General features: G+C 32.8%; 1 protein-coding gene across 2 annotated transcripts in view; it reads right to left on the bottom strand.

The window, feature by feature from the left end:
• The window catches only part of ELP4 (elongator acetyltransferase complex subunit 4), a 221,601-nt gene that overhangs the window by 114,624 nt on the left and 86,263 nt on the right, over positions 1-20,714 (bottom strand). For both annotated transcript variants that reach the window (XM_068555179.1, XM_068555180.1), the window contains exons 8-9: positions 7,830-7,938; positions 4,753-4,859 (exon numbers count right to left, since the gene is read on the bottom strand). In XM_068555179.1, the coding sequence (XP_068411280.1) occupies positions 4,753-4,859; positions 7,830-7,938 (216 nt within the window). The remainder of the gene's footprint in view (positions 1-4,752; positions 4,860-7,829; positions 7,939-20,714) is intronic.

Raw genomic sequence — 20,714 nt, 5'->3', positions numbered from 1 at the left:
GGATTTGAAATACCAATCAATATTTGTGGAGGGCATCATTATCAGAAAAGGTATATTTGGACTACATGGTTCATGATGCTACAACCTAATAATGCTCCTGAGTCAGACATTTATGTTTCCATTTTTTAAATTTTTGTGACATAACTGTGAATTGACACATAAGTTAACTCTCCCTTCCCTCTACCTCTAGATATGGTAAACATACAGTCACCTTTCTACTTCTCATTTAAGAACTAGAAAAGCTGTTAAAAAAATGTAGGGGAGTAAGGAAACCTAGGACCAAAGATATCATGCAACACTCTAAATTGTCCAAGGTTGTCACAGTGACTGACACCCTTGTAGTTTGCAAAAGTTTATGCTTTTCTAATATGTAAAAATTTCAAATAATTCTACTGAATCATATCAAGTATACTGTAGTATTAATATAAAGCTAATTTATATGGATGGCATATACTATTCTGGTCTTAATACTTAAGAATGAATCTACTAAGTGCATAAAAAATAATAGTTTCTTAATAAATACAGGTTGATCAATTATTCTGTGAGAAAAAGTTCTTGGTGATTGGAGAGGTACTGAGGTCTTGTATTCCGAATTAGGGGCAAAGTATGACAAGACAACCGTGAATAAAGTTGATTTACTTTGATTTTCTGAACTTTTAGTATTCATTTAGCATACAAAACCCACACAGATATGATATTTATGATACTCACTATTTTTGAACCAGTTAAAAGCCTACATAAGTATTGTTTATCTTTATACTGAAAATTTGCAGTGAATGGTGAATGTCTTTTGTATATTCCAGTATACCCCAGTAACCATACTTTCTGACTTGAACATAGAAACACTGAATCTTAGAGCTAGAAAACTGTCCCATCACTAAAGCAGAAACCTTGTTTGTAATAACCTTAATAGGGTCTGCACCTAATGTAATAATACATTATTATTATTTATATTAGAAAATTAGATTACTAGAGTGTGTTAAGATATGACCAAACTGAACAATGCAAAATCAAAATAGCACAATAATATTAAATGGAAGTAAAAATGCTGCTCTTATCATGTCATCAAATTAAATACAGCTACATTTCAAATCTTACCAAATCTCTTATGTACTATAATTACATCATAATTACTAATATAAACAGAAAACTGGTTAATGATGATCCCAACATCAGAGAAGCAAAAATTATAGAAACTGAAAAAATACAAATCTAAGTAGTTATTTCATCTTGGAAGTGAAGTTATGTAACCAAGTTATACATTTTATAGAACTTAACTGAGAAGGTAGTGTTTATAGGTCACTTGACCAGTGGAACTTACATAATATTTATAGCTGTATTATTTGGGCTATTCTTTAAACTCCATAATTTATCCACATTATATATATTTCAGCAGAGATTTTATACCTACTAAGTCTGTGACTCTTCTTAGTTCTGGGATAGATACAAAGATGAAAAAGACATAGTTACCATATATTGAGTCTATTATTATACCTTAGTAAAGCCTTTGGTTATAAAATATTTAATCTCAATATAGAAAATATAAATAAGCCAAAACAGTGCCAGGTACACAATAAAGGCTTCATAAATGCTAGCTATGATTGAATGGAGCTATGGTAAGGTCAAGAAATAAGTAGTATATTATGGTTAATCAGATATGCTAGAGAATTACTACGTATAGTTTACAAGGATTATCAACATTCAAAAAATTGGCAAGTTATTTCTTTTAACCTGAAGCCATGTTGAATCAACTTTAAACTTTCTCTTTTACTTATTCAGAATGCATGCCAGGATTTTAGTGTCATCCTGCTATGGTTTTTGTAGAGGGGCTAATTCATACAGCTTTATAGGTGATGAATACTAAGTATCACTAAAAATTTACTGTGATTAGACAAATGCTTCCACCTGAATCTGGACAACACTAACACATGCTCCAAAAAGGGAGAAATATTCTTTTGCCTTCTCCAAATCACTCAAAGAAACTAGAGATTACTGGTTAAAGTTGCTCTACCTGTTAGAGGCCCTGGGTGGCTATTAGTAAAAACATATTCAGTTTTCATATGAAAACAGGCAATGATTTAATAAATCAAAGAAAAGGGATGCTAAAAATAGAGATGAGGGTTTTTACTTGTTTCTTTTGCCCCTTGTTTCCACCTGTGCCACATTTTGAGACCATGTTACTCACAGAAAATTCCCACATGTAACAAATCTACCTGCATGGAATCAGAAAAGTTATTTTTGCTTTACCTGCTAAACCACCTTTCCTTCTGAAAGAAAGCCACAGATTCAATGTCTGGTATATTATAGCCTCAGACTTTACAGACTAGTATAGTGTACATCTTATTTTTTAAATATCAAGGCAGTTTTAAAAAAATATTTATTTGTTGTGCATATCAAAACACTGCCACTTGATGAAGGAATCCTCTTGTTTCCACTGCCCATAATATATCACGAAAGACTTGCTATCTGTTTCCATATGCATCTTATAATGTACAATGCTACATTTAAAGCACTTAATCTTTCGTGAAATACATGATTTTATCCTATATGTATGTACTTCTGTTAGGTTTGATTCTTTAATTCACATTTTTTTCTAATCACCAAATTGAATGTTATGGCATAAGTAAATAAGTTATTTAGAATATGTTTCACTTATATTTCTATACTTAAAAAAAACCATATTCATTAGGTTATAAGCCAAAAAGGTAAAGGATTTGATCAACTGTATTGAATATTAACTTTAAAAAAAGAACAACCACCTACTTGTGTTTTGTTTTTAAATACTGCTTCCAAATCATAGGGTGACCAATTATAATGGTTCTCTTAGTTTAGGATAGTGGGAAGAAGAGAGAGGAAATGGAACAGAAACCTAGATCTTTTATCAGCTCCAGTGGTAAAGTGTAGTAAAATGCAGTCACTATTAGAATCTAAAGTTATTCGAAGGAGAGGTCCTACTTGACATATAAGTCCTTTATTTCTACTCCTCACCCCCCAAAATAAGACTCAGTGTGTGTGTGTGTGTCTGTGTGTCTGTGTGTGTCTGTGTGTCTGTGTGTGTCTGTGTGTCTGTGTGTCTGTGTGAGAGAGAGGGAGAGAGAAAATAAACATGATTCACGTTACTGTGCTAACCATCTTCTCTGGGTGCAATATTTTTTTCACTAGGGAATCTCCTTGCTTAGTTTGTATGGTGACAGACATGATACCTTAGACCTGGTTGTCAGAATACTCATCTTGGGAGAAAGGTGCCACATGGAGAAAAATATCTTATATCTTTCATTAAATATATAAATTCCACCTAAAAGAAAATGAGGAGGCATGCTTTCCTTGTGATGCTAACAAGTATAACTTTATCCCTCTAAAAGCATTAGCAATATTATGGTAAATTACCCAATATTCTGTCAGAAAAACTGAAACAATGTTGAACAATTACAGTGTTGGGTTCCATTTCAATGGTTCCTTTTGAGAACTAAGGCAAATTAGCTCAAGAATCACTATTTCTACGCTCTCCTTCTTTTGGCTTTAAGTGGCTTTTGAAGGGAGCATCCCCAGATGAGAAACTTTTGACACTCCTGCAGAGATGACCTGCTTGAAGAACTGGCTGCCTGATTAACTATTAACTGCTCTCAATAGGATTAGATAATTAAGGACATTGATGACCATTAATTAGGAGGAGGGCACATTAATTTGTCACTGGATAGGGCCCTTACAATGATTTATAGGTTAGTGCCACTTGCAAATGGGAAGGGAAAGAGAAAAAGAGAGAGCACCATTAAGTTACCTTATCAAGTGGCCAGCTAAAGAGGGCAGAGGGTCAAAAAAGGGCCAGAGTGGTCACTTAAGGGTGAAGTCCCAAACACCAAAGCAGTGCCAAGCCACATTGACCATCATTTGGTGATGAAGTTAAAAATATGCTAATTTATTGGTGGCAATTCTCTCTTTTTATGGTTTCAAGCAGTTAAGACAAGTGGCCTGCTTAAGAGCTTTTCATTTGAAAAGAGATTAAACAAAATGGTTTGTCAAGGCTGCTTGGCTGTTTTATGTCTTTGTTAAAAAAAAATTGCACCAGTGACTATACTGATAACTATCACATCACCCAGAAGCCATCTCTCTCTCTCTTCTGAGCATTTATTTCACTAATAAATACACCAACTTTAATTGCTTAATAGTGCTATGTTCATTTGCTCTTTAGCAAGATTAAGTTGAAATAAATCTTTTGCACTACTACTTTCTGTCACTATTTCTGGCATAAAGGTCACAAAAAAAGTTTAAGTTTCTGTAGAAAATTTACTTAAAGACGCTGGTGTAAATTATACTTTTGTTTTATTCAGCACGGAAAGCGAAAGGTGATTTCACTAATAGTAAAGAAAACTGCTTTTAGAATGTAGATAAGGATCTTCTTTTCTTAGCCATACACGATTGTGGGTAGCATTCACATTCCACACACAAATAAGCACAGCTCATTAACATTTAATTAAACACGCTTTTGAAAGCCTTGGAAATATGCACGTCATACTTCTCATGTAAGTTTGGACCTTACTTTTAACAGACATTTAAAACAAAACCATTTTTGCTATACTCTAATGATATACCATTAAAATAAAAGACAAAAAAGGATAGTCTAAAAAAATTATTCTGTTACATCAAAAGAACTTAAAAATATTTAGCATGAAATATCTCTTATGAATTTCATTAAAGTAAAAGAGATACTATTTACCTCAAGACTGTGACTCAAACATAAAAATTCTCTCTTACCTCAATGGTGAATAGCTTCCTTTTTAATTTAAAAGCTAAGTCTTTGACATCTGATACATCATAAATCAAGTTATTAAGCTGAGGAATCTGCCGTATATGAATCAAACCTTGTGGAAAGAAAATATAAAAAATTAAAAAACGCTGTCATTGTACGCATAAATTAAAGAGTCTTACAGCAGAATTCTGTAAATTTACACACAAGCATCCTCCCCCTTTTAAAACTGGAGCTTACTACCAGGAGCAATGAAGCAAATGGTGTGATTATACTCAAGTAATCAAGCAGAATAAGATAAACAGAAATCCTTGTGCGAGGAAAACTAATTGCACTTTGGTACAGAAGTACAGATGTAAAGAAGGATCTTAATACTTGTCAAAACTACAGCCGGTTTGTGTGTGATTTTCTCTTGTATTTACAGTAAGCAAATATGGCTATCACCTTGCATGCTGCCCACGGCACCACTGAGTGATCTTTATTTTATTAAATGCACCAGTAAGCAGCCAGCAAAACAAGGCTTATGGGTTACTGATAACCAGTGAAGCACTAATGAAAAGTATTTCATTTTATACCTTATTAATGACTTGAACAAACCACTGAAGAAAACTACATTTCAGAGCACACTCTAGGATCAAACATTAACCCCATGCCATCCCAAGACACTCATTTCTGTGGCATGTTAGACCTTTATGTAGCTGTTATAAGCTTTGTAACAGTGCTAGGTAAACCGTGAGCTTTGGCCTCTTGTCAGTAGAAACACTTGCTAATTTTTTCTGACAAGGGCACTGGATGGCTTTTGTGCAGCTTAATGCAGTTTCTGACTAAACTCGGGGTCATTTGCCACAGATGAAGACATGGAAGATTCTTCAGCGCGTCTCTCTGCCTGACTCAGCCCATATTTAAAAATTACCATCCCAAAGACACTGATCCCTCAACATGGGGGAAGAAGGGAAATCCAGATTTGAACAAATTAGATAAATCTTATTTACATAATTGCTTCTCTAGTATATAGTTTTGTGTGTGTGTGTATTTGGATGCTTAGTAATGTACTATTGTTAGCTTAAAAGGGTCAACTTCCAAGTGCTTAACTTCAGAAATGGCCCCTTCAAAAATAATTCACTAAAATATCTGACTTAATTTTTTAAACTTAAGAAAATGCAAAAGGTGTTATTAAGAAGACAGCTTTTACATACAAATTAAAAATATCTCATACAGAGTTATTTAGTAAAATATATTACAAATAATCACACCATACTTCCACTTGCACATTTATCATTTTAACATTGCAAGTGCTTGTTTAGCTAACTGTTAAATCAGGAGGCCTTACAGAATGAATCAATCATTCATCAGGTCCTTCTTATTAACAGAAACTTTACTTATCATCAGAATCACCCATTAATCTGTGGCAAACAAAATTGATCAATCTAGAGATTTCAGCACAAAAAAATCATAGTTTTTCAACCCTTGAAATGTTTCAATCAAAATAATATTTTTTAGAATATAAAATATGATTTTACTAAATTTATAAACTCATAGTACTTACAAATGATACTCAGATATAACTTATAAAGTTTAACTTGTGTTTAACTTGAGTTGTTTTAACATAAAATGTAAATAATAAATTAAAGAAATAGTTTATCCAGTTATAAGATACATAAGTCCTGGAGATGTAATGTGTAGCATGGTGACTACGGTTGACAATACTGTATTGTATATTTGAAAGTTACTAAGACAGTAAATCTTAAAAGTTCTCACCAACAGAAAAAAAAAAAAAGTGTAACTATGTGTGGTAATGGATGTTAACTAAAATTATTGTGGTAATAATTTCTCAATATATACCTATATCAAATCTTTATGCTGTAGACCTAAAACTAATACAATATTATATGTCAATTATAGTTTAATACAAATTTCAGAAAAAGAAAAAAAAAGGAAATAGTTTAACCTTAACAGTTCTCTTCCTACCAAAGCAACAGTAATATATTAAATAAATTATATAGAGGGTTAATTTGGGCATATACCACATGCACACTTATGCAATGATCATGAGGCAAATTATTTTATGTAGTTTGTGTTCACAGTTTATATTTTCTAGCCTTTTAAAAAATACTTGATTGTTAGATCATGCTATTTTATTATTTTTTTAAAAGGCTTTATGCCAACTCTTTAAAGCACTGGTGGTCATAAGTATCTTATAATCTTTTTGTTGGTAGACTCTAGAAATTGCCACAGTCCTACAATCACAATCTTACACAATCTTGTAGCAGGCTTCAAATAAGCTATTCAGTCTTTAGACTAAGGTTTTCCATGGAAGTATAGTAGTTCCACAATAATAATAGCAATAATTAGTATTCACTCAGAATAAGTAAATAGGTAAAAATTTATTATTCACCATACTCTATATTCAGCTTAGATCTAAGATAAGCATAACTACTAAACTTACCCTATTGCGACAGTTCTATGTAGGGACTTTTATTTAAAAAAATCCCCAAATTAACCAAATGACTAAAATACTATTAAAAGTCAAAAAATATAAGTAAGAAGCCTGATTAATTGACCTGTGTTTATACTAGGGTGGTAACATTTTAAAACTTGCTAATAACTCTAACAACAAAATGACCAAAGAAAAGTCCGAATATAATAAAAGATGTTTACTTTCTGAAAATGTGATTGACTAGGACTTTTTAACTGTAATACAGTATGAATTTTATTTATCATACAGCTAAGCTTTGTAAAGTATAAACCACTATACATAGCTGTTATTATTAGAATTTATATAATATTTATTTCTAACATGGTTAATAAGTAAGACTGATTTCACAGCAACTTTAGGGACAAAATGCACATCTGACTGAGCCATGCCTTAGTACCTGGGTTTGACACCTTTCAAATAGCTACTATGCTTCTTAGTCATAATGTAGTTTGGTGACAAGCTGTCATGAAAGATTGGCCAGGAAGGAAAAACGTTTAACAGATATATTAAAAAATAAAATTCATGCTACATAACAGTAGATATTATGACTGGACAAGATTCTTCCAGGCAATTGGAACACGCCCTTTTCATTATAAAGATGCTGCTTACCATGATAATCCTTATATAGTGGGTTGGTTTCTTTCTCAGAACCAATAAATGATTCCAGACCAACTACTGTATCTGACAAGTTTGTAAGACGAGCAATAATTGCTTTATTCTGTAAAACAAGGAAACAAAACACTCATGTTATATTTAAAATATACCATCTAGACAATGTCATTATGCCATCTCAGTGACAAATTGTAGAGAAGATAGACTATCAACATGGAGAAATAACTTAAAAGTTAAAGCTACCACAGGTGGAAAACTGGGTGAAAAATACGTCCCATGTGGGGCTTCCCTGGTGGCGCAGTGGTTGAGAATCCGCCTGCCAATGCAGGGGACACGGGTTCGAGCCCTGGTCTGGGAAGATCCCACATGCCGCAGAGCAACTGGGCCCGTGAGCCACAACTACTGAGCCTGCGCGTCTGGAGCCTGTGCTCCGCAACAAGAGAGGCCGCGATAGTGAGAGGCCCGCGCACCGCGATGAAGAGTGGCCCCCACTTGCCACAACTAGAGAAAGCCCTCACACAGAAGCGAAGACCCAACACAGCCAAAAATAAATAAATTAATTAAAAAAAAAAAATACGTCCCATGTAAGTATGCTACTCTAATTCGAAGAGCTGAGGGGGCATACCTTAGTTTTCATAGAAAAATAGTTTTTCTCTTGTCTTAAGGGGCAAGGCTATCTTTATTTTCATATACTATTATTTTTTCAAATTACTTTACCCATTGCCCATCGGAAAATCTGATAAACATCAGAATTTAGAAGCAGTATATAGTACAGTATAACGTATAAGGGAAGATCCCACTAACATCTGTCAACTGGGACCACGTCCCAGCCTTTTAATAGCTGAGGTCCTCTGTATCACATTAGAAACATGGAAGGGTCCAGCTAAGAGTCTGCAGCATGGCCAGCTCTGCAGTCTTCTATTCTCTCTTTCCAGATGCTGCTATTTGACTCTGTAATAACGATAAAGGCAAAGAAAAGATTGCAGATGACCAGCACTAGACTAGTAGCCTACCCTTTCCTTCCCAACACAACCAGACCTGAATCAAAAATACTGCTGAACAATACATTATAAAAGATGTCACATTTTAAATAGCAATAGTTCTAAAATGCCCAGAATTTCATGGCTATAAAAAATATAATAATTAAAAATATAATCACAATAATCTGCAGGTTTTCTTGAATTATTTAATTTAATAAAGTTCAGTATTCCTTATAACTCCTGATAGGGTGATAGGTTTGAAAACTATGTTATAGGCTCTAACACCTTAGAAAAATATTTGACCTGAAGATCAGGATAAGTTGAAAAGATTGTTGTTTATAAAATTTTATAATTTTGAAACTCCCATTTTATACACTGATATGTCATTTTAAAACTAATCCTTAAAAAAAGTATGGGAAAGGTAAAACAGTCAAGACAATTTACAGTCTCATGCTATGTCCCCTGTTAAGAAAAGTTCGAATATAATCAAATATGTTCACTTTCTGAAAATGTGATTGACTATTGAGCTTACTGGTATTCCTCTGTTTAAGTTCTCTTGTAAAGATCGCATAAGAATGAAAAATAAAAGAGGGCTGGTTAATGTTAACTGACTTGGTTTGAAATACACAGTAGCCTCTGTCACTAAACATTATGCTGAAGTGACTAGTTAACTCACATCTAGGGCAGTACTTTGCAACTCCTCTGTAAGTAGAAATGTGTGTTATGAAGAGAATATTACAGCCTTTGAAATAGTGCTCTTAAAAGGAAGCAGCAAAAGTAATTATCCTTAATTGTCTTTAATACTTTCAATCACGGGGGGGTACCAAGAATAGAAAAACGAACATCGTTTGGAAATGCCTATTTTTTCCAAGGCAATTTTTCATTCAATGGTGAGAAAATAATCCAGATTGATCCCTTACTTTCAGTTCTATGCCACAGGGGATGGTCCTACTCCAGGAATAACAGGGGTTTCAAAGGCCATAAACATGCTCCTCTCAATATTTCTTTAGCCAAAGACCATTATATCGAGCTCATCCAGGTTGGGTTTCAGCCAGTTATTCTTCACCCAAACAAAAATGTCTGCCAGACATTCCAACAGCTGGGAGACAGTTCACAATGAGTCAACTTGAAAATGATTCATTGTGCTGAGTACTGAACAATGTTGGGGTGGGGGTGGGGTATGGCTGAGTTGGCTGTAGAGGGTGAGAACAAGTGGGAGATGAAGAATAACCATGTGGTTCTCCCATTAAGAAGGATCTTAGATAACAACCAGCAGACTCTTATCATTTCATTTTTAGGATAAACTCAACTGGGAAGAGTACTCCTGTCATGGACCCTCAGATGAACAAGCACTTATAAAGGCTACTGACAATATTTCTTAATCAAAAAGGTCAGATTTCCTTTTATCTATAAATAGAAGACTGAGCCTTTGTATCTAAATATCTGAATCTAAAATTATAAAAGTCAATTTTTGTTATGACTCAAATATCAGGATTTCGGTGATATAAGCTAGGGCTTATGAATGATAGAAATTGTAAGGTTTAAGTATGGAATTAGTCTTCCATTCTAGTAGTATATAAGCAAGGTCCTGCATATTTAAGTGGTCAACTTGACATTTATTTCAAAGAAGGTTTCTTTCCTTAATTTAACCTTAAAATTGACTAATAAACCACTTAATATCCTCTAATATTTATCTACATTATAAGTCTTTTTAAGGTAATTTGTGGGAGATTAAAAATATCAATTGTCCACCTTGCAGAGGAAAACTGATGAATTAATATAAAAGATAGACAGCCTAGATTTTAAAATCTCAGAAACTCATACATATATTTCATTTGTCATATTGCTAAGTTCCATAGGTTTACATCAGTTGTTAACTACAAACGAAATTCTATTAAAGCTTCCATGAAGTATCAGAACAAGAATAAACTTTTAATCATTACCATAAAAAAAGTTACATTTAACGGTGACCTTACTGCTTTCTGCACAGCAATTCTGGAAAACAGTTTATGTAATGTGGCAAACCAGATTAATTGTGAAAGTTGTATAGATATCTGAAAAATGTCTATAAAATAAAAAGCACAGGAAATTATATAAGAATAACATCTAAGTTTCGGAATGAGATAAATTTTATACTAAACTCATTCAGTCTTCCAATTATTTGTAAGAGCATAAAAGATATTTGGGCATGTAAAGGTACTTACTTTTTTAAAAGTTCAAATAGTGTTACAGATTACTTCTTTACCTCCAAGATTCATAGGGAACGTGGTATATTGATGTAATCATATCTTAAAACCACTCTTGTCAAAATGCCTTTCAAATCGTCATATTAATACTAAATGGTCTTTTAGATAAAGGTAGGTAAATTTACTTAAAAGAATCTAAAATTAACTGCTTTTAAAAATCCTTAAAAGCATAATAATCACAATTCACTTTAAGAATAATGTACTATGGACAATAAATTGTCTTATTATAACCTGCAATGTTCAGAAAGCTTTAGCATAATGATTTTAGCAGCGGCCTGGAAACTGGAACTTCTATATTCTCATCTTAAGAGATTCTAAGTGTTTTTATGTTATTAGCCAAGATGTGAAACCTCTTTAGTCTACAGTATATGTATGTAGTTGGAAATGGAGAAGTAAAGGTATTTGTGCATCTATTACTTAGACATAAATTTTGAATAATTTTTGTGTTAAATTTGAAGTTGTTGCAATATAGTTGCCAATAGAATATTTGAGTAAGGACATTCAGGATTCACCAGTATGAGTAAATTAACGGTTACACCGCATGCATGGCATAATGACATCACCCAAATATATACAGTGATACTGCCACTCTTCCTTCCTGCCTATCTGGATGTGAAAATCTAGGATGACTCAAAAATCTTTCTTATACTAGGCAAATCGCCCTTCAGTCCTGGGTGAAAGTTGTCAGCTCTGGATAGTAGCCAAGACATGACTAGGAGGGAAGCCAGAGGAGAGCCAGGGTCCAGGAGTTTTAAGAGTTTGCTGGCAATCCCAAATAGCATTGTATTAAGTTACATAAAAGGATCTTAAAACTTTCTGTTGTGGTGTAATTTCTTAATTACTTAAATTTAAATTATGTCAAATGATGTTGCAAATAAAAAAGGCAAATCAGAATGTCCAGTTGACTACCTTCTTACTCCAATTTTAATTTCACAGAAAAACTTCACAGAGTTTTTGTTTTGATTGTTCCTTGTTTGGTTTCATAGAATGTTTTCTATTTACTTCTACAGAATGGTAACCTCTTTTTATTAGGATATGCCAAATCCATTAAATAGATTTTAAATAAAGGAAGGTTAATTTAATGCTCTTTTCCAATTCAAAGCTCATAAAGCCAAAATTAAGAACTTTGTTAAGAGATAAAGATTCAACCACTGCCACAGGAAGCTCCCTTTGTTTTTTAATAAAAATAGTTGAGATACCTATTTAGAGTGACCAAATAACAATGAGAATATATCAAAAAACTCTGAATATTTCCTTACTTACTTGGACCTAATTATCTCAACAATATAAATGATATAGTTTGTACCAATACAATATATACTTCCAGGAAAGATTTTAACAAGATAATTAAAAAGTAATTAACCAATCACTTAACTATCAAGAAGCTTGAAAGGAATAAATCAACTGACATAAAGCATTTGTGAAACGCCCCAAATTAGAATAAGTTCTTGGGTTACTCAAATAAGAAAGACAGCAAACACACAATATGAAGGGTAGAGCTCCATCTGAGTATGGCACGCACATCAGATTTGGGACTACAATAGCACAAAAGCACTATCAAGTTAATATTGAAAAGTTAAAGAAATATTTAAATTTATGTTTGACCCTACTATGTGAAACGATGTGTGTGTCTATGGTGGGGAGGGAATCACCACAAGAAAAGCAATTATTCTACTTAACAGCTCAAGTTATAATAACATTTAAAAAAAAATGATATTAGAAACACAAACATACCACAACTCATGACATTTTTTTTTGTCGTGTAATCAAAAAAAACAAACTTGAATGAAAGGATAAATCTAGGGATATTTAATGAGGTATTTGTTTTTCCATGCTTATTAAGTTCTCCATTCAATTGAAGTCAAGACTATGAAATAATAAAATTAAAAGTTATACAGTTTGTAACTTTTTACATGCCTTCCCTCACCTTCCCAGAGTTGTCACTTACTTCTGTGGATTAGACTCTTATTTTACTAAAAAAAAAATTGATAGTGGGGAGATAATTATATTCATAATTAATTTTGAATTTAAGAAAGAATATAATTTTATCAAAATTATACTAATACATATTAATAATAATATTAATACCTTAGTGAAGGTATTAGATTAAATCTTTTCAGATTTAATACTGAACTTTATTCAAGGTCACACACAATTTTAAAATATGGAGGAACTTTTGTAAATTAAAAAAATCCTAATGGCAACACTCTCTTGGTAGCATTGTATATTGATATTCATGTAGGGAAATCATAAAACAACATATTTTGGTTCCTTTTTCTAATGTTTAAAAGAAGCTAATGGTAAATATACCTACCTCAAGGGCAAAAGAAATTGCTGAGTATGTTGCCAAATACCAGGATTTTTACTAGGATTAAGCAATGGAGCCATATTTTTTGTTTTCCATCTGATCATATACTTGTTATTCGATATTTTGGTATGAAAATGTTGGTTCCTTAAAATTGAAGCATTTTTTAAAGAACACATGATGTTATTTTCAGATATATTATTTACATTTACACTGGTCTCAAATACTACATGCTTTGCAGAACATTTGTTTACATCAGTTTTATTTTTTAGTAAGTTATTATATAAAACATTAAAAAAACTTACATATTCTGAAAACCCTAATAAATGGACTGAACAAAATGCTGTAATGGATAGGCTGAACAGAATAATGGCAAAATATTCAAAATTAATTTTAGGCATTTTTAATAAACTATACATCATCTAGTTTCATATTATAGAAATTATTCCCATGGAAATTTACTTGTATTTTTAAATCTTTTATGGGTAACTTCCTAAATCAGAAATTTGTTGCTCACTACTTTATACATGAAACCCTTAAAATGCAATTCGCAGATGTCCAAAAGCTCACACCCTGCCTGGAAAAACAACTGCTAATATCCAAATATCAAACAGAGCATCCAGCTGATGTTTGCGATGCAGTGGTAGGTTAAAGATACTAAAATTTAAAATCAGCTTAGAATAATCCCATATTGAGTATAAAATTATAGCCTGTCATCAGGAACAGGCTGACAGAGCCAGGTCCAGATGGGAGACTGGCTGCGAAAAAGGCTGAGGCAGGTGGGAATATGATGGGAACCTGACGGAAGACAGGACTACTCCCTCTGCTGGCAAGGTTCTCACCTGCTTGAATTTTTAACTAATGACTAGCTTTCCTTCAATTATTTAAGATATAACCAACAAATTATGTAAGGTGTTCCTTTTTTAGTTGGCTGTTCTGTGTTTGCACATTTTCAAACTCACAGTATCCTATTTTTTCACCAGATTAATTTCTCAGAGATATAAGGATCCAATGTTTCACCAGGAGGTCCAATTATTTACTTATAATTTAATTGCATCATAAGCATAAACAAATGCAGAATTGCTTTTATAAATATTAGGTCTTTAAAAATTAAAAACGCTTCTGATTTATGTTTTTTGATATATATCTCTTCTGGAAGAAAAAATTTCTTGGGCTACAGACTTCAGAATCTCTTTCTCAGGCTCTGCATAATGCCCCGTAATGAAATAATATAGAAATGAACCATATAAATCAACTATACAGGGAACAAGGAAACAGCATGTCACAGCAAAACAGCATAGATGTACAGCGCCAAACCCATCTGATAATCTAATGATCTGAGTTTACAGATATTATGTACTAATATATAAGAAATTAAGAACTAATGTTTACACAAAAATTTTGTTAAATTTTACAGAAAAATTATTCAATATTTGATTTTCAATGTAAGTTAATAGCTGCAGCAAAAACATTTAGTAAAAATCTGTTCTAAGATTTTGGCCTACAACCAGAAGCTCCCAGAACAGGAGGGATCAGCTTTTTCACCCACTGTTCTCATCTGAATCCTGGCTTAAAAGCTATTCCAGCTCCCAGCTTTCCAGAAGGCTCCATCCCAGGAATCCCTGCCTGCCATTTGGTTTGCTGATTTTAATCTCTCAGGACTTTCTTACAGTGGCTCTACTATGCTGAACTGGCACTTGCTTCTAGAAGTGAGTTATTATTAAACCTGTAGGTCAATTGTGGCACTAAAAACTCTTCGGAAGCTTTCAGCCACAGTGTACAATTTGCTAGTCTAATTAAATATTAATTCTAAGTGTTACATTTTGTGGCTAAGAGCTTTTATTTTCCATCATCAGCCTGGAAGAGAAAGAGGTTACAAGGCTAATTTAATCTCTCCCCCGTCCTCCCCAACATTAAAGATTAACTACATAGGGTGTGAAAACATTATTAGAGAAGTCGGAACTCTTTATATAGTAATAATAATGTAATTAATAGCAAAGGGCTAAAAAATAATGTTAGGATATAATATATGACTAGGTACTTAAACACCTTTAAATTATAATTCGTTTCAAGCATGTTTTGTCTCGATTTTAAGAAATAAGTATCGCCTTTCTTTGAAGACAGTAATCTTTCTTTAAGGGAAGGTATGCATCTAAGTATATAAAGAGGAATAATTCAAAATTTGCATTTTCTTATAGGTGTTTTACAGAAAGCTTGTAACACCCAAGATAAAAAGCTTAGTAATTCTATTTGTAAAATAAATACAAAATTAAGTAAAGTTGTACTTCTTTTCTGTACACAAAAGTGATGTAGTAGAGGAGAGTCTATAATAAAAATAATGTTAAAGATCCTTCCCCTTTTTTTTCTTCTATCATGTTCAAGGAGACGAAACACAGAGTCCCTCCCTGATTCTGCTCCCAGAACAGTTGTGTCCATGCCTGGACATTGGGCATTATAAAGACTATGCAGTCCAGCAGCCAAAGATTCCATATGCCCAAACAGATGACTCAATCTCCATACTGTGATAAGACATTTCACTATTTCTATCATTCATATATTTGAAAATTTTGGCTCTAAATAGTACTTTAACAACCATCACCACTACTAGGAATTATATAGTATGAATCGGTATATGAACCAAAACTTCATAATTTTAGGGAAAGCAAAAAAGTATTTAAAGGCAAAATTATTTTTCATTGTATGCCTTATCGAATATGATTTGGTTAGATTAATTATAATAAAAGGTTTCTAAATGACTCTTTTTACTTCTGAAGACACACATGAATCTTACTGACAGTTTTAAATATGCTACCCTTATTTAATATGCATATTTACACTAAGACAAAATGGCACATATACTGCTCCTAACGCTCTACGTAGACAGAAACTTACAAGAAATTTGGAGTTTATTTGTGTAAAAACTTTCAAACATCCTGGACCAAGAAAGTAAATTAGAAATATAAGTATAACACATACAAGCTAAGATTTGATTTAAAAAATTAATCAAACACTAGATTGTGCAATATGAAACAGAAGAAAAAAAAACTGGAACTATAAAAATTTATAAATCCAAGCGTATAGGAGCAGAGTTGAAACACAGTTCTATTATTTGTTGTTGTAAAGAAAAACAGACTCTGTTTACACCCAACCAGACTTGTATGAAGTTACTAAATTTTCAAAGACTGGAATTTGACAAGTATGGTAAAATTAATATGGGTTTAATATGATTCATTTCATTTAAAAAACTTATTTCTTTTTAAACTTTTAAAAATGTTAATTTTTTGCAATCTATATCAGAGTAGTTGAGAAGGTCTAGAAAAATTAAGGCAGATTCTTAGTTGAGAATATGAAAAATTGATACCCAGAATATCCAACTTTATCCTTTAATTATTGATAGTCGTGATCAAGAGATTGAATCTGTACTTTTCAGCCTTAAATATTTGTAACAAACTGCATTTAAAAAGACCATTTCAAATAATAATTCTCCTTAATAAAGTACATTTAAAAAGACCACTTAAGATAGATTAAGTTATATGGCAGAAGGTGTTATGCTTTCCTATAATGATGCTCATATCAACAATTACAAAAAAAATATTTTCCAGAATTTTATAGTTGTAAACTCATAAGAGTCTGTTGTTCCCTTACCATGTAATTATCCTTAGGTCTTGTTTTAAGAATAAAAGATTTCACACTGAGAGAAATTCACAAGGCCACTGGAGTCCACATTTCATAATCCTATGTTAGTGGTTAGTTCTATAGCTGTCCATTGCTTGCCTTAGAATTTAGCTGCTAAAATACTCAGCATGCACACACAAAAGTTTATGGATGTGAAAAAGTTTGTTCTGAATTTCTCTACACTGAAACATACTGCATCATTTACTTCAGTGGGTTCAAAGTTTTCATATATTAATATTATAGAAGATCGATTTGAAAATATATCAATTAAAATAACACACTAAATAAAACTTCATTCAGTTTTCAAGAGACATGTAACAAGGGCCTCTCTTCCTGCTTTTCTTCAGAAAATGATTTTTCCTTGGTATAAGCTAACTAATGCTGGTGATAGTTTTCTTCAGTGAGGTAGCTGGAGGCGGGGGGAAGGTGGGGAGGGAAATTCCACAGATAAAATTGTTGGAAAATAGTGGTTTATGATAAAAACTGAATAAGGTTATTACTGACCAAATGCCAGTGATGACCAATAAAAATATGTTATAGGCCAGTTTCAAATCTAAAATCTATTCTGAATAAAAGAAAGTTTAAATAGTTTACCAACTAATGTTCTATAAGCAAATACATTAAATGCTAGCAATACAAAGAATTATTGTAGAATGAGAAAAAGTTATTTCATATTTTATCATCAATAATGTCAAGGAAGTTTTCATTCCTGCATTATTATAGTTAAGGAGAAATTTATTGGGTTGTTTATATTTAAAAATTCCTTAAAAGTGTAGATTATGACAGCTTGAATAGATTAGAAATAATAAAAAGTAAATTTTCTTTTTGAAAGGAAAGCTGTGAGAAAGGTACAGAAAAATAACCTTTCCTATTTTAATTTCAACTCTAAGTGCTTTAATATTTATTTCCTGACAGTCAGGTAAAAGTGCTTTCAATCAATAAAAAATACAAATCAAGAACAACCTGTCACAGATTGTGTAAATAAAATGCATAAGCTAGGGGAAATTTATTTTCCTTTCACCTTGCCAATATAATCATAATAAGGCATGAAACTAAGTTTCTATTTCCAAAAAGAATAAATGTTATCGGTCACCATTTTTCTTAAGCAGAACTGTCACTGATAATTGAAAATAAAATTAATTTAAAAGGCACAAAATATTTGTATAATTTGCAAGTGGATGACAAATTTCGCTAATAGTACGCCAGTTCTCATTTATAAGACCAAAAAACATTAGAGTTTCATATATTGCTAGATATGGAAATCAAACAGTATCCGATTGTAACAGCTTCAAAGTTATCACCCTGTAAAAAAAGCTCGTTAAAAAGTTTCGAAGGGTGTAGAACATTTGTGTTTCTAACAGTAAACAGGAAAAAAAGCAGCAGAATGTTCAATGTAGCTGAAACATAACAATCTTTAATATGGAAATTTATACTTAAGTTTTTAAAAGTTGAAATAATATTTTCATACTTAAGATAATAGGAAGGAAGAGTTTCAAGGTAGCGTTTTAGTTATTTTACTTAGATGTAACTTTTCCTCTTTCTTTTTCAATCCACGATAATCTTCACTCGACAACAGTTTTGAACAGTTGAGTTGTGAGAATGTGAGCAGCTGCTGTTATTATAACTAAAGGTCTGTCTACTGCTTGAGTCTGAGAGACCACATGTTCGGCTGTCCTCTCATCTTGCCATCCTCACCAATTAACTATTAACATGGAGGGCCGTACACATGCTCTTGGGGGCTCTTTAACAGGCTTCTTGGCGAGTGGAACAACTACACAGCAGGGATCTGGGAACTGAGTAATGCCGGAATATAGGGGAGCCGTCCATAGTTCTGCTCCTTCTAATGACACTTTGCTCCACAGTTCAGCATGTAACAAAGTCTGTATTTAACTTGGCCATTTTCACACACATTTTTAATACAGTGTCTTTGGGCAGATACTAAAACTATATTCTAGCAAGAGACCAGATGAGCAATAATACTACTTCACAGGGAAAATTGTTTAGGACTATATATGCATACATATTTTAAGACATTCATAATATATTTGATGTATAATTTTAGTGTTTTCAGCAAACAGATATTTAGAATTTATTTTATTCATTTGTTTCAACGTATGCTTGTTATTTCCTGTGCTGTGATGAAAATAATCTCTAACCCAAAGGAAATAAACTATTTCAAGTTCAAAGTTATGAGGCTGAGCAGAAAATAGTTCAAATGCACATTTAAAAATAATTTTTTTCCACTCTACTTGCAAAAGTCTTATTACAACAATAAGTTAAAGTCAGCTTCGAATCTATATCATTATTTTCCCTATTTTAACTTTTCCCCCTCTTTGCAATTTCCTTAACTATGTGTTCCTTCTCTACAATGAAATTAAACATGGGAAGCATGCCAAAAGTACAATAAAGGGTAACTAATCATTACTGTACAGGTCTGACAGAATGCTAATAACTAAAGTAAGAACACTGATTGGCTGTTTTTTTTTTGAACTTCATGTAATCTTTATTTATTTATTTTTTAACATCTTCATTGGAGTATAATTGCCTTACAATGGTGTGTTAGTTTCTGCCGTATAACAAAGTGAATCAGCTATACATAAACATATATCCCCATATCTCCTCCCTCCCACCCTCCCTATCCCACCCCTCTAGGTGGACACAAAGCACCGAGCTGACTTTCCTGTGCTATGTGGCTGCTTCCCACTAGCTATCTATTTTACATTTGGTAGTGTATATATGTCCATGCCACTCTCTCACTTCGTCCCAGCTTACACTTCCCCCTCCCCGTGTCCTCAAGTCCATTCTCTACGTCTGCGTCTTTATTACTGCCCTGCCCCTAGGTTCTTCAGAACCTTTTTTTTTTTTTAGATTCCATATATATGTGTTAGTATACCGTCTTTGTTTTTCTCTTTCTGACTACTTCACTCTGTATGACAGTCTCTAGGTCCATCCACCTCACTACAAATAACTCAATTTTGTTTCTTTTTATGGCTGAGTAATATTCCATTGTATATATGTGCCACATCTTCTTTATCCATTCATCTGTTGATGGACACTTAGGTTGCTTCCATGTCCTGGCTATTGTAAATAGAGCTGCAATGAACATTGTGGTACATGACTCTTTTTGATTATGGTTTTCTCAGGGTATATGCCCAGTAGTGGGATTGCTGGGTCGTATGGTAGTTCTATTTTTAGTTTTTTAAGGAACCTCCATACTGTTCTCCATAGTGGCTGTTATCAACTTACCTTCCCACCAACAGTGCAAGAGGGTTCCCTTTTCTCCACGCCCTCTCCAGCATTTATTGTTTGTAGATCTTTTGATGATGGCCATTCTGACTGGTGTGAGGTGATACCTCACTGTAGTTTTGATTTGCATTTCTCTAATGATTAGTGATGTTGAGCATCCTTTCATGTGTTTGTTGGCAATCTGTATATCTTCTTTGGAGAAATGTCTATTTAGGTTTTCTGCCCAGTTTTGGATTGGGTTGTTTGTTTTTTTGATATTGAGCTGCATGAGCTGCCTGTATATTTTGGAGATTAATCCTTTGTCAGTTGCTTTGTTTGCAAATATTTTCTCCCATTCTGAGGGCTGTGATTGGCTGTTTTTCCCCATCTAAGAGAAATAGATATTTTATATACTTCTAATCTAGTGTTACTTTATATAATATATTCAAAT

This window comes from Eschrichtius robustus, chromosome 11 (assembly GCF_028021215.1).
Source record: "Eschrichtius robustus isolate mEscRob2 chromosome 11, mEscRob2.pri, whole genome shotgun sequence".
Lineage (NCBI taxonomy): Eukaryota > Metazoa > Chordata > Mammalia > Artiodactyla > Eschrichtiidae > Eschrichtius > Eschrichtius robustus.
The sequence above is the reverse complement of the archived record's forward strand: the minus strand, read 5'-3'. Positions and strand labels throughout refer to the sequence as shown.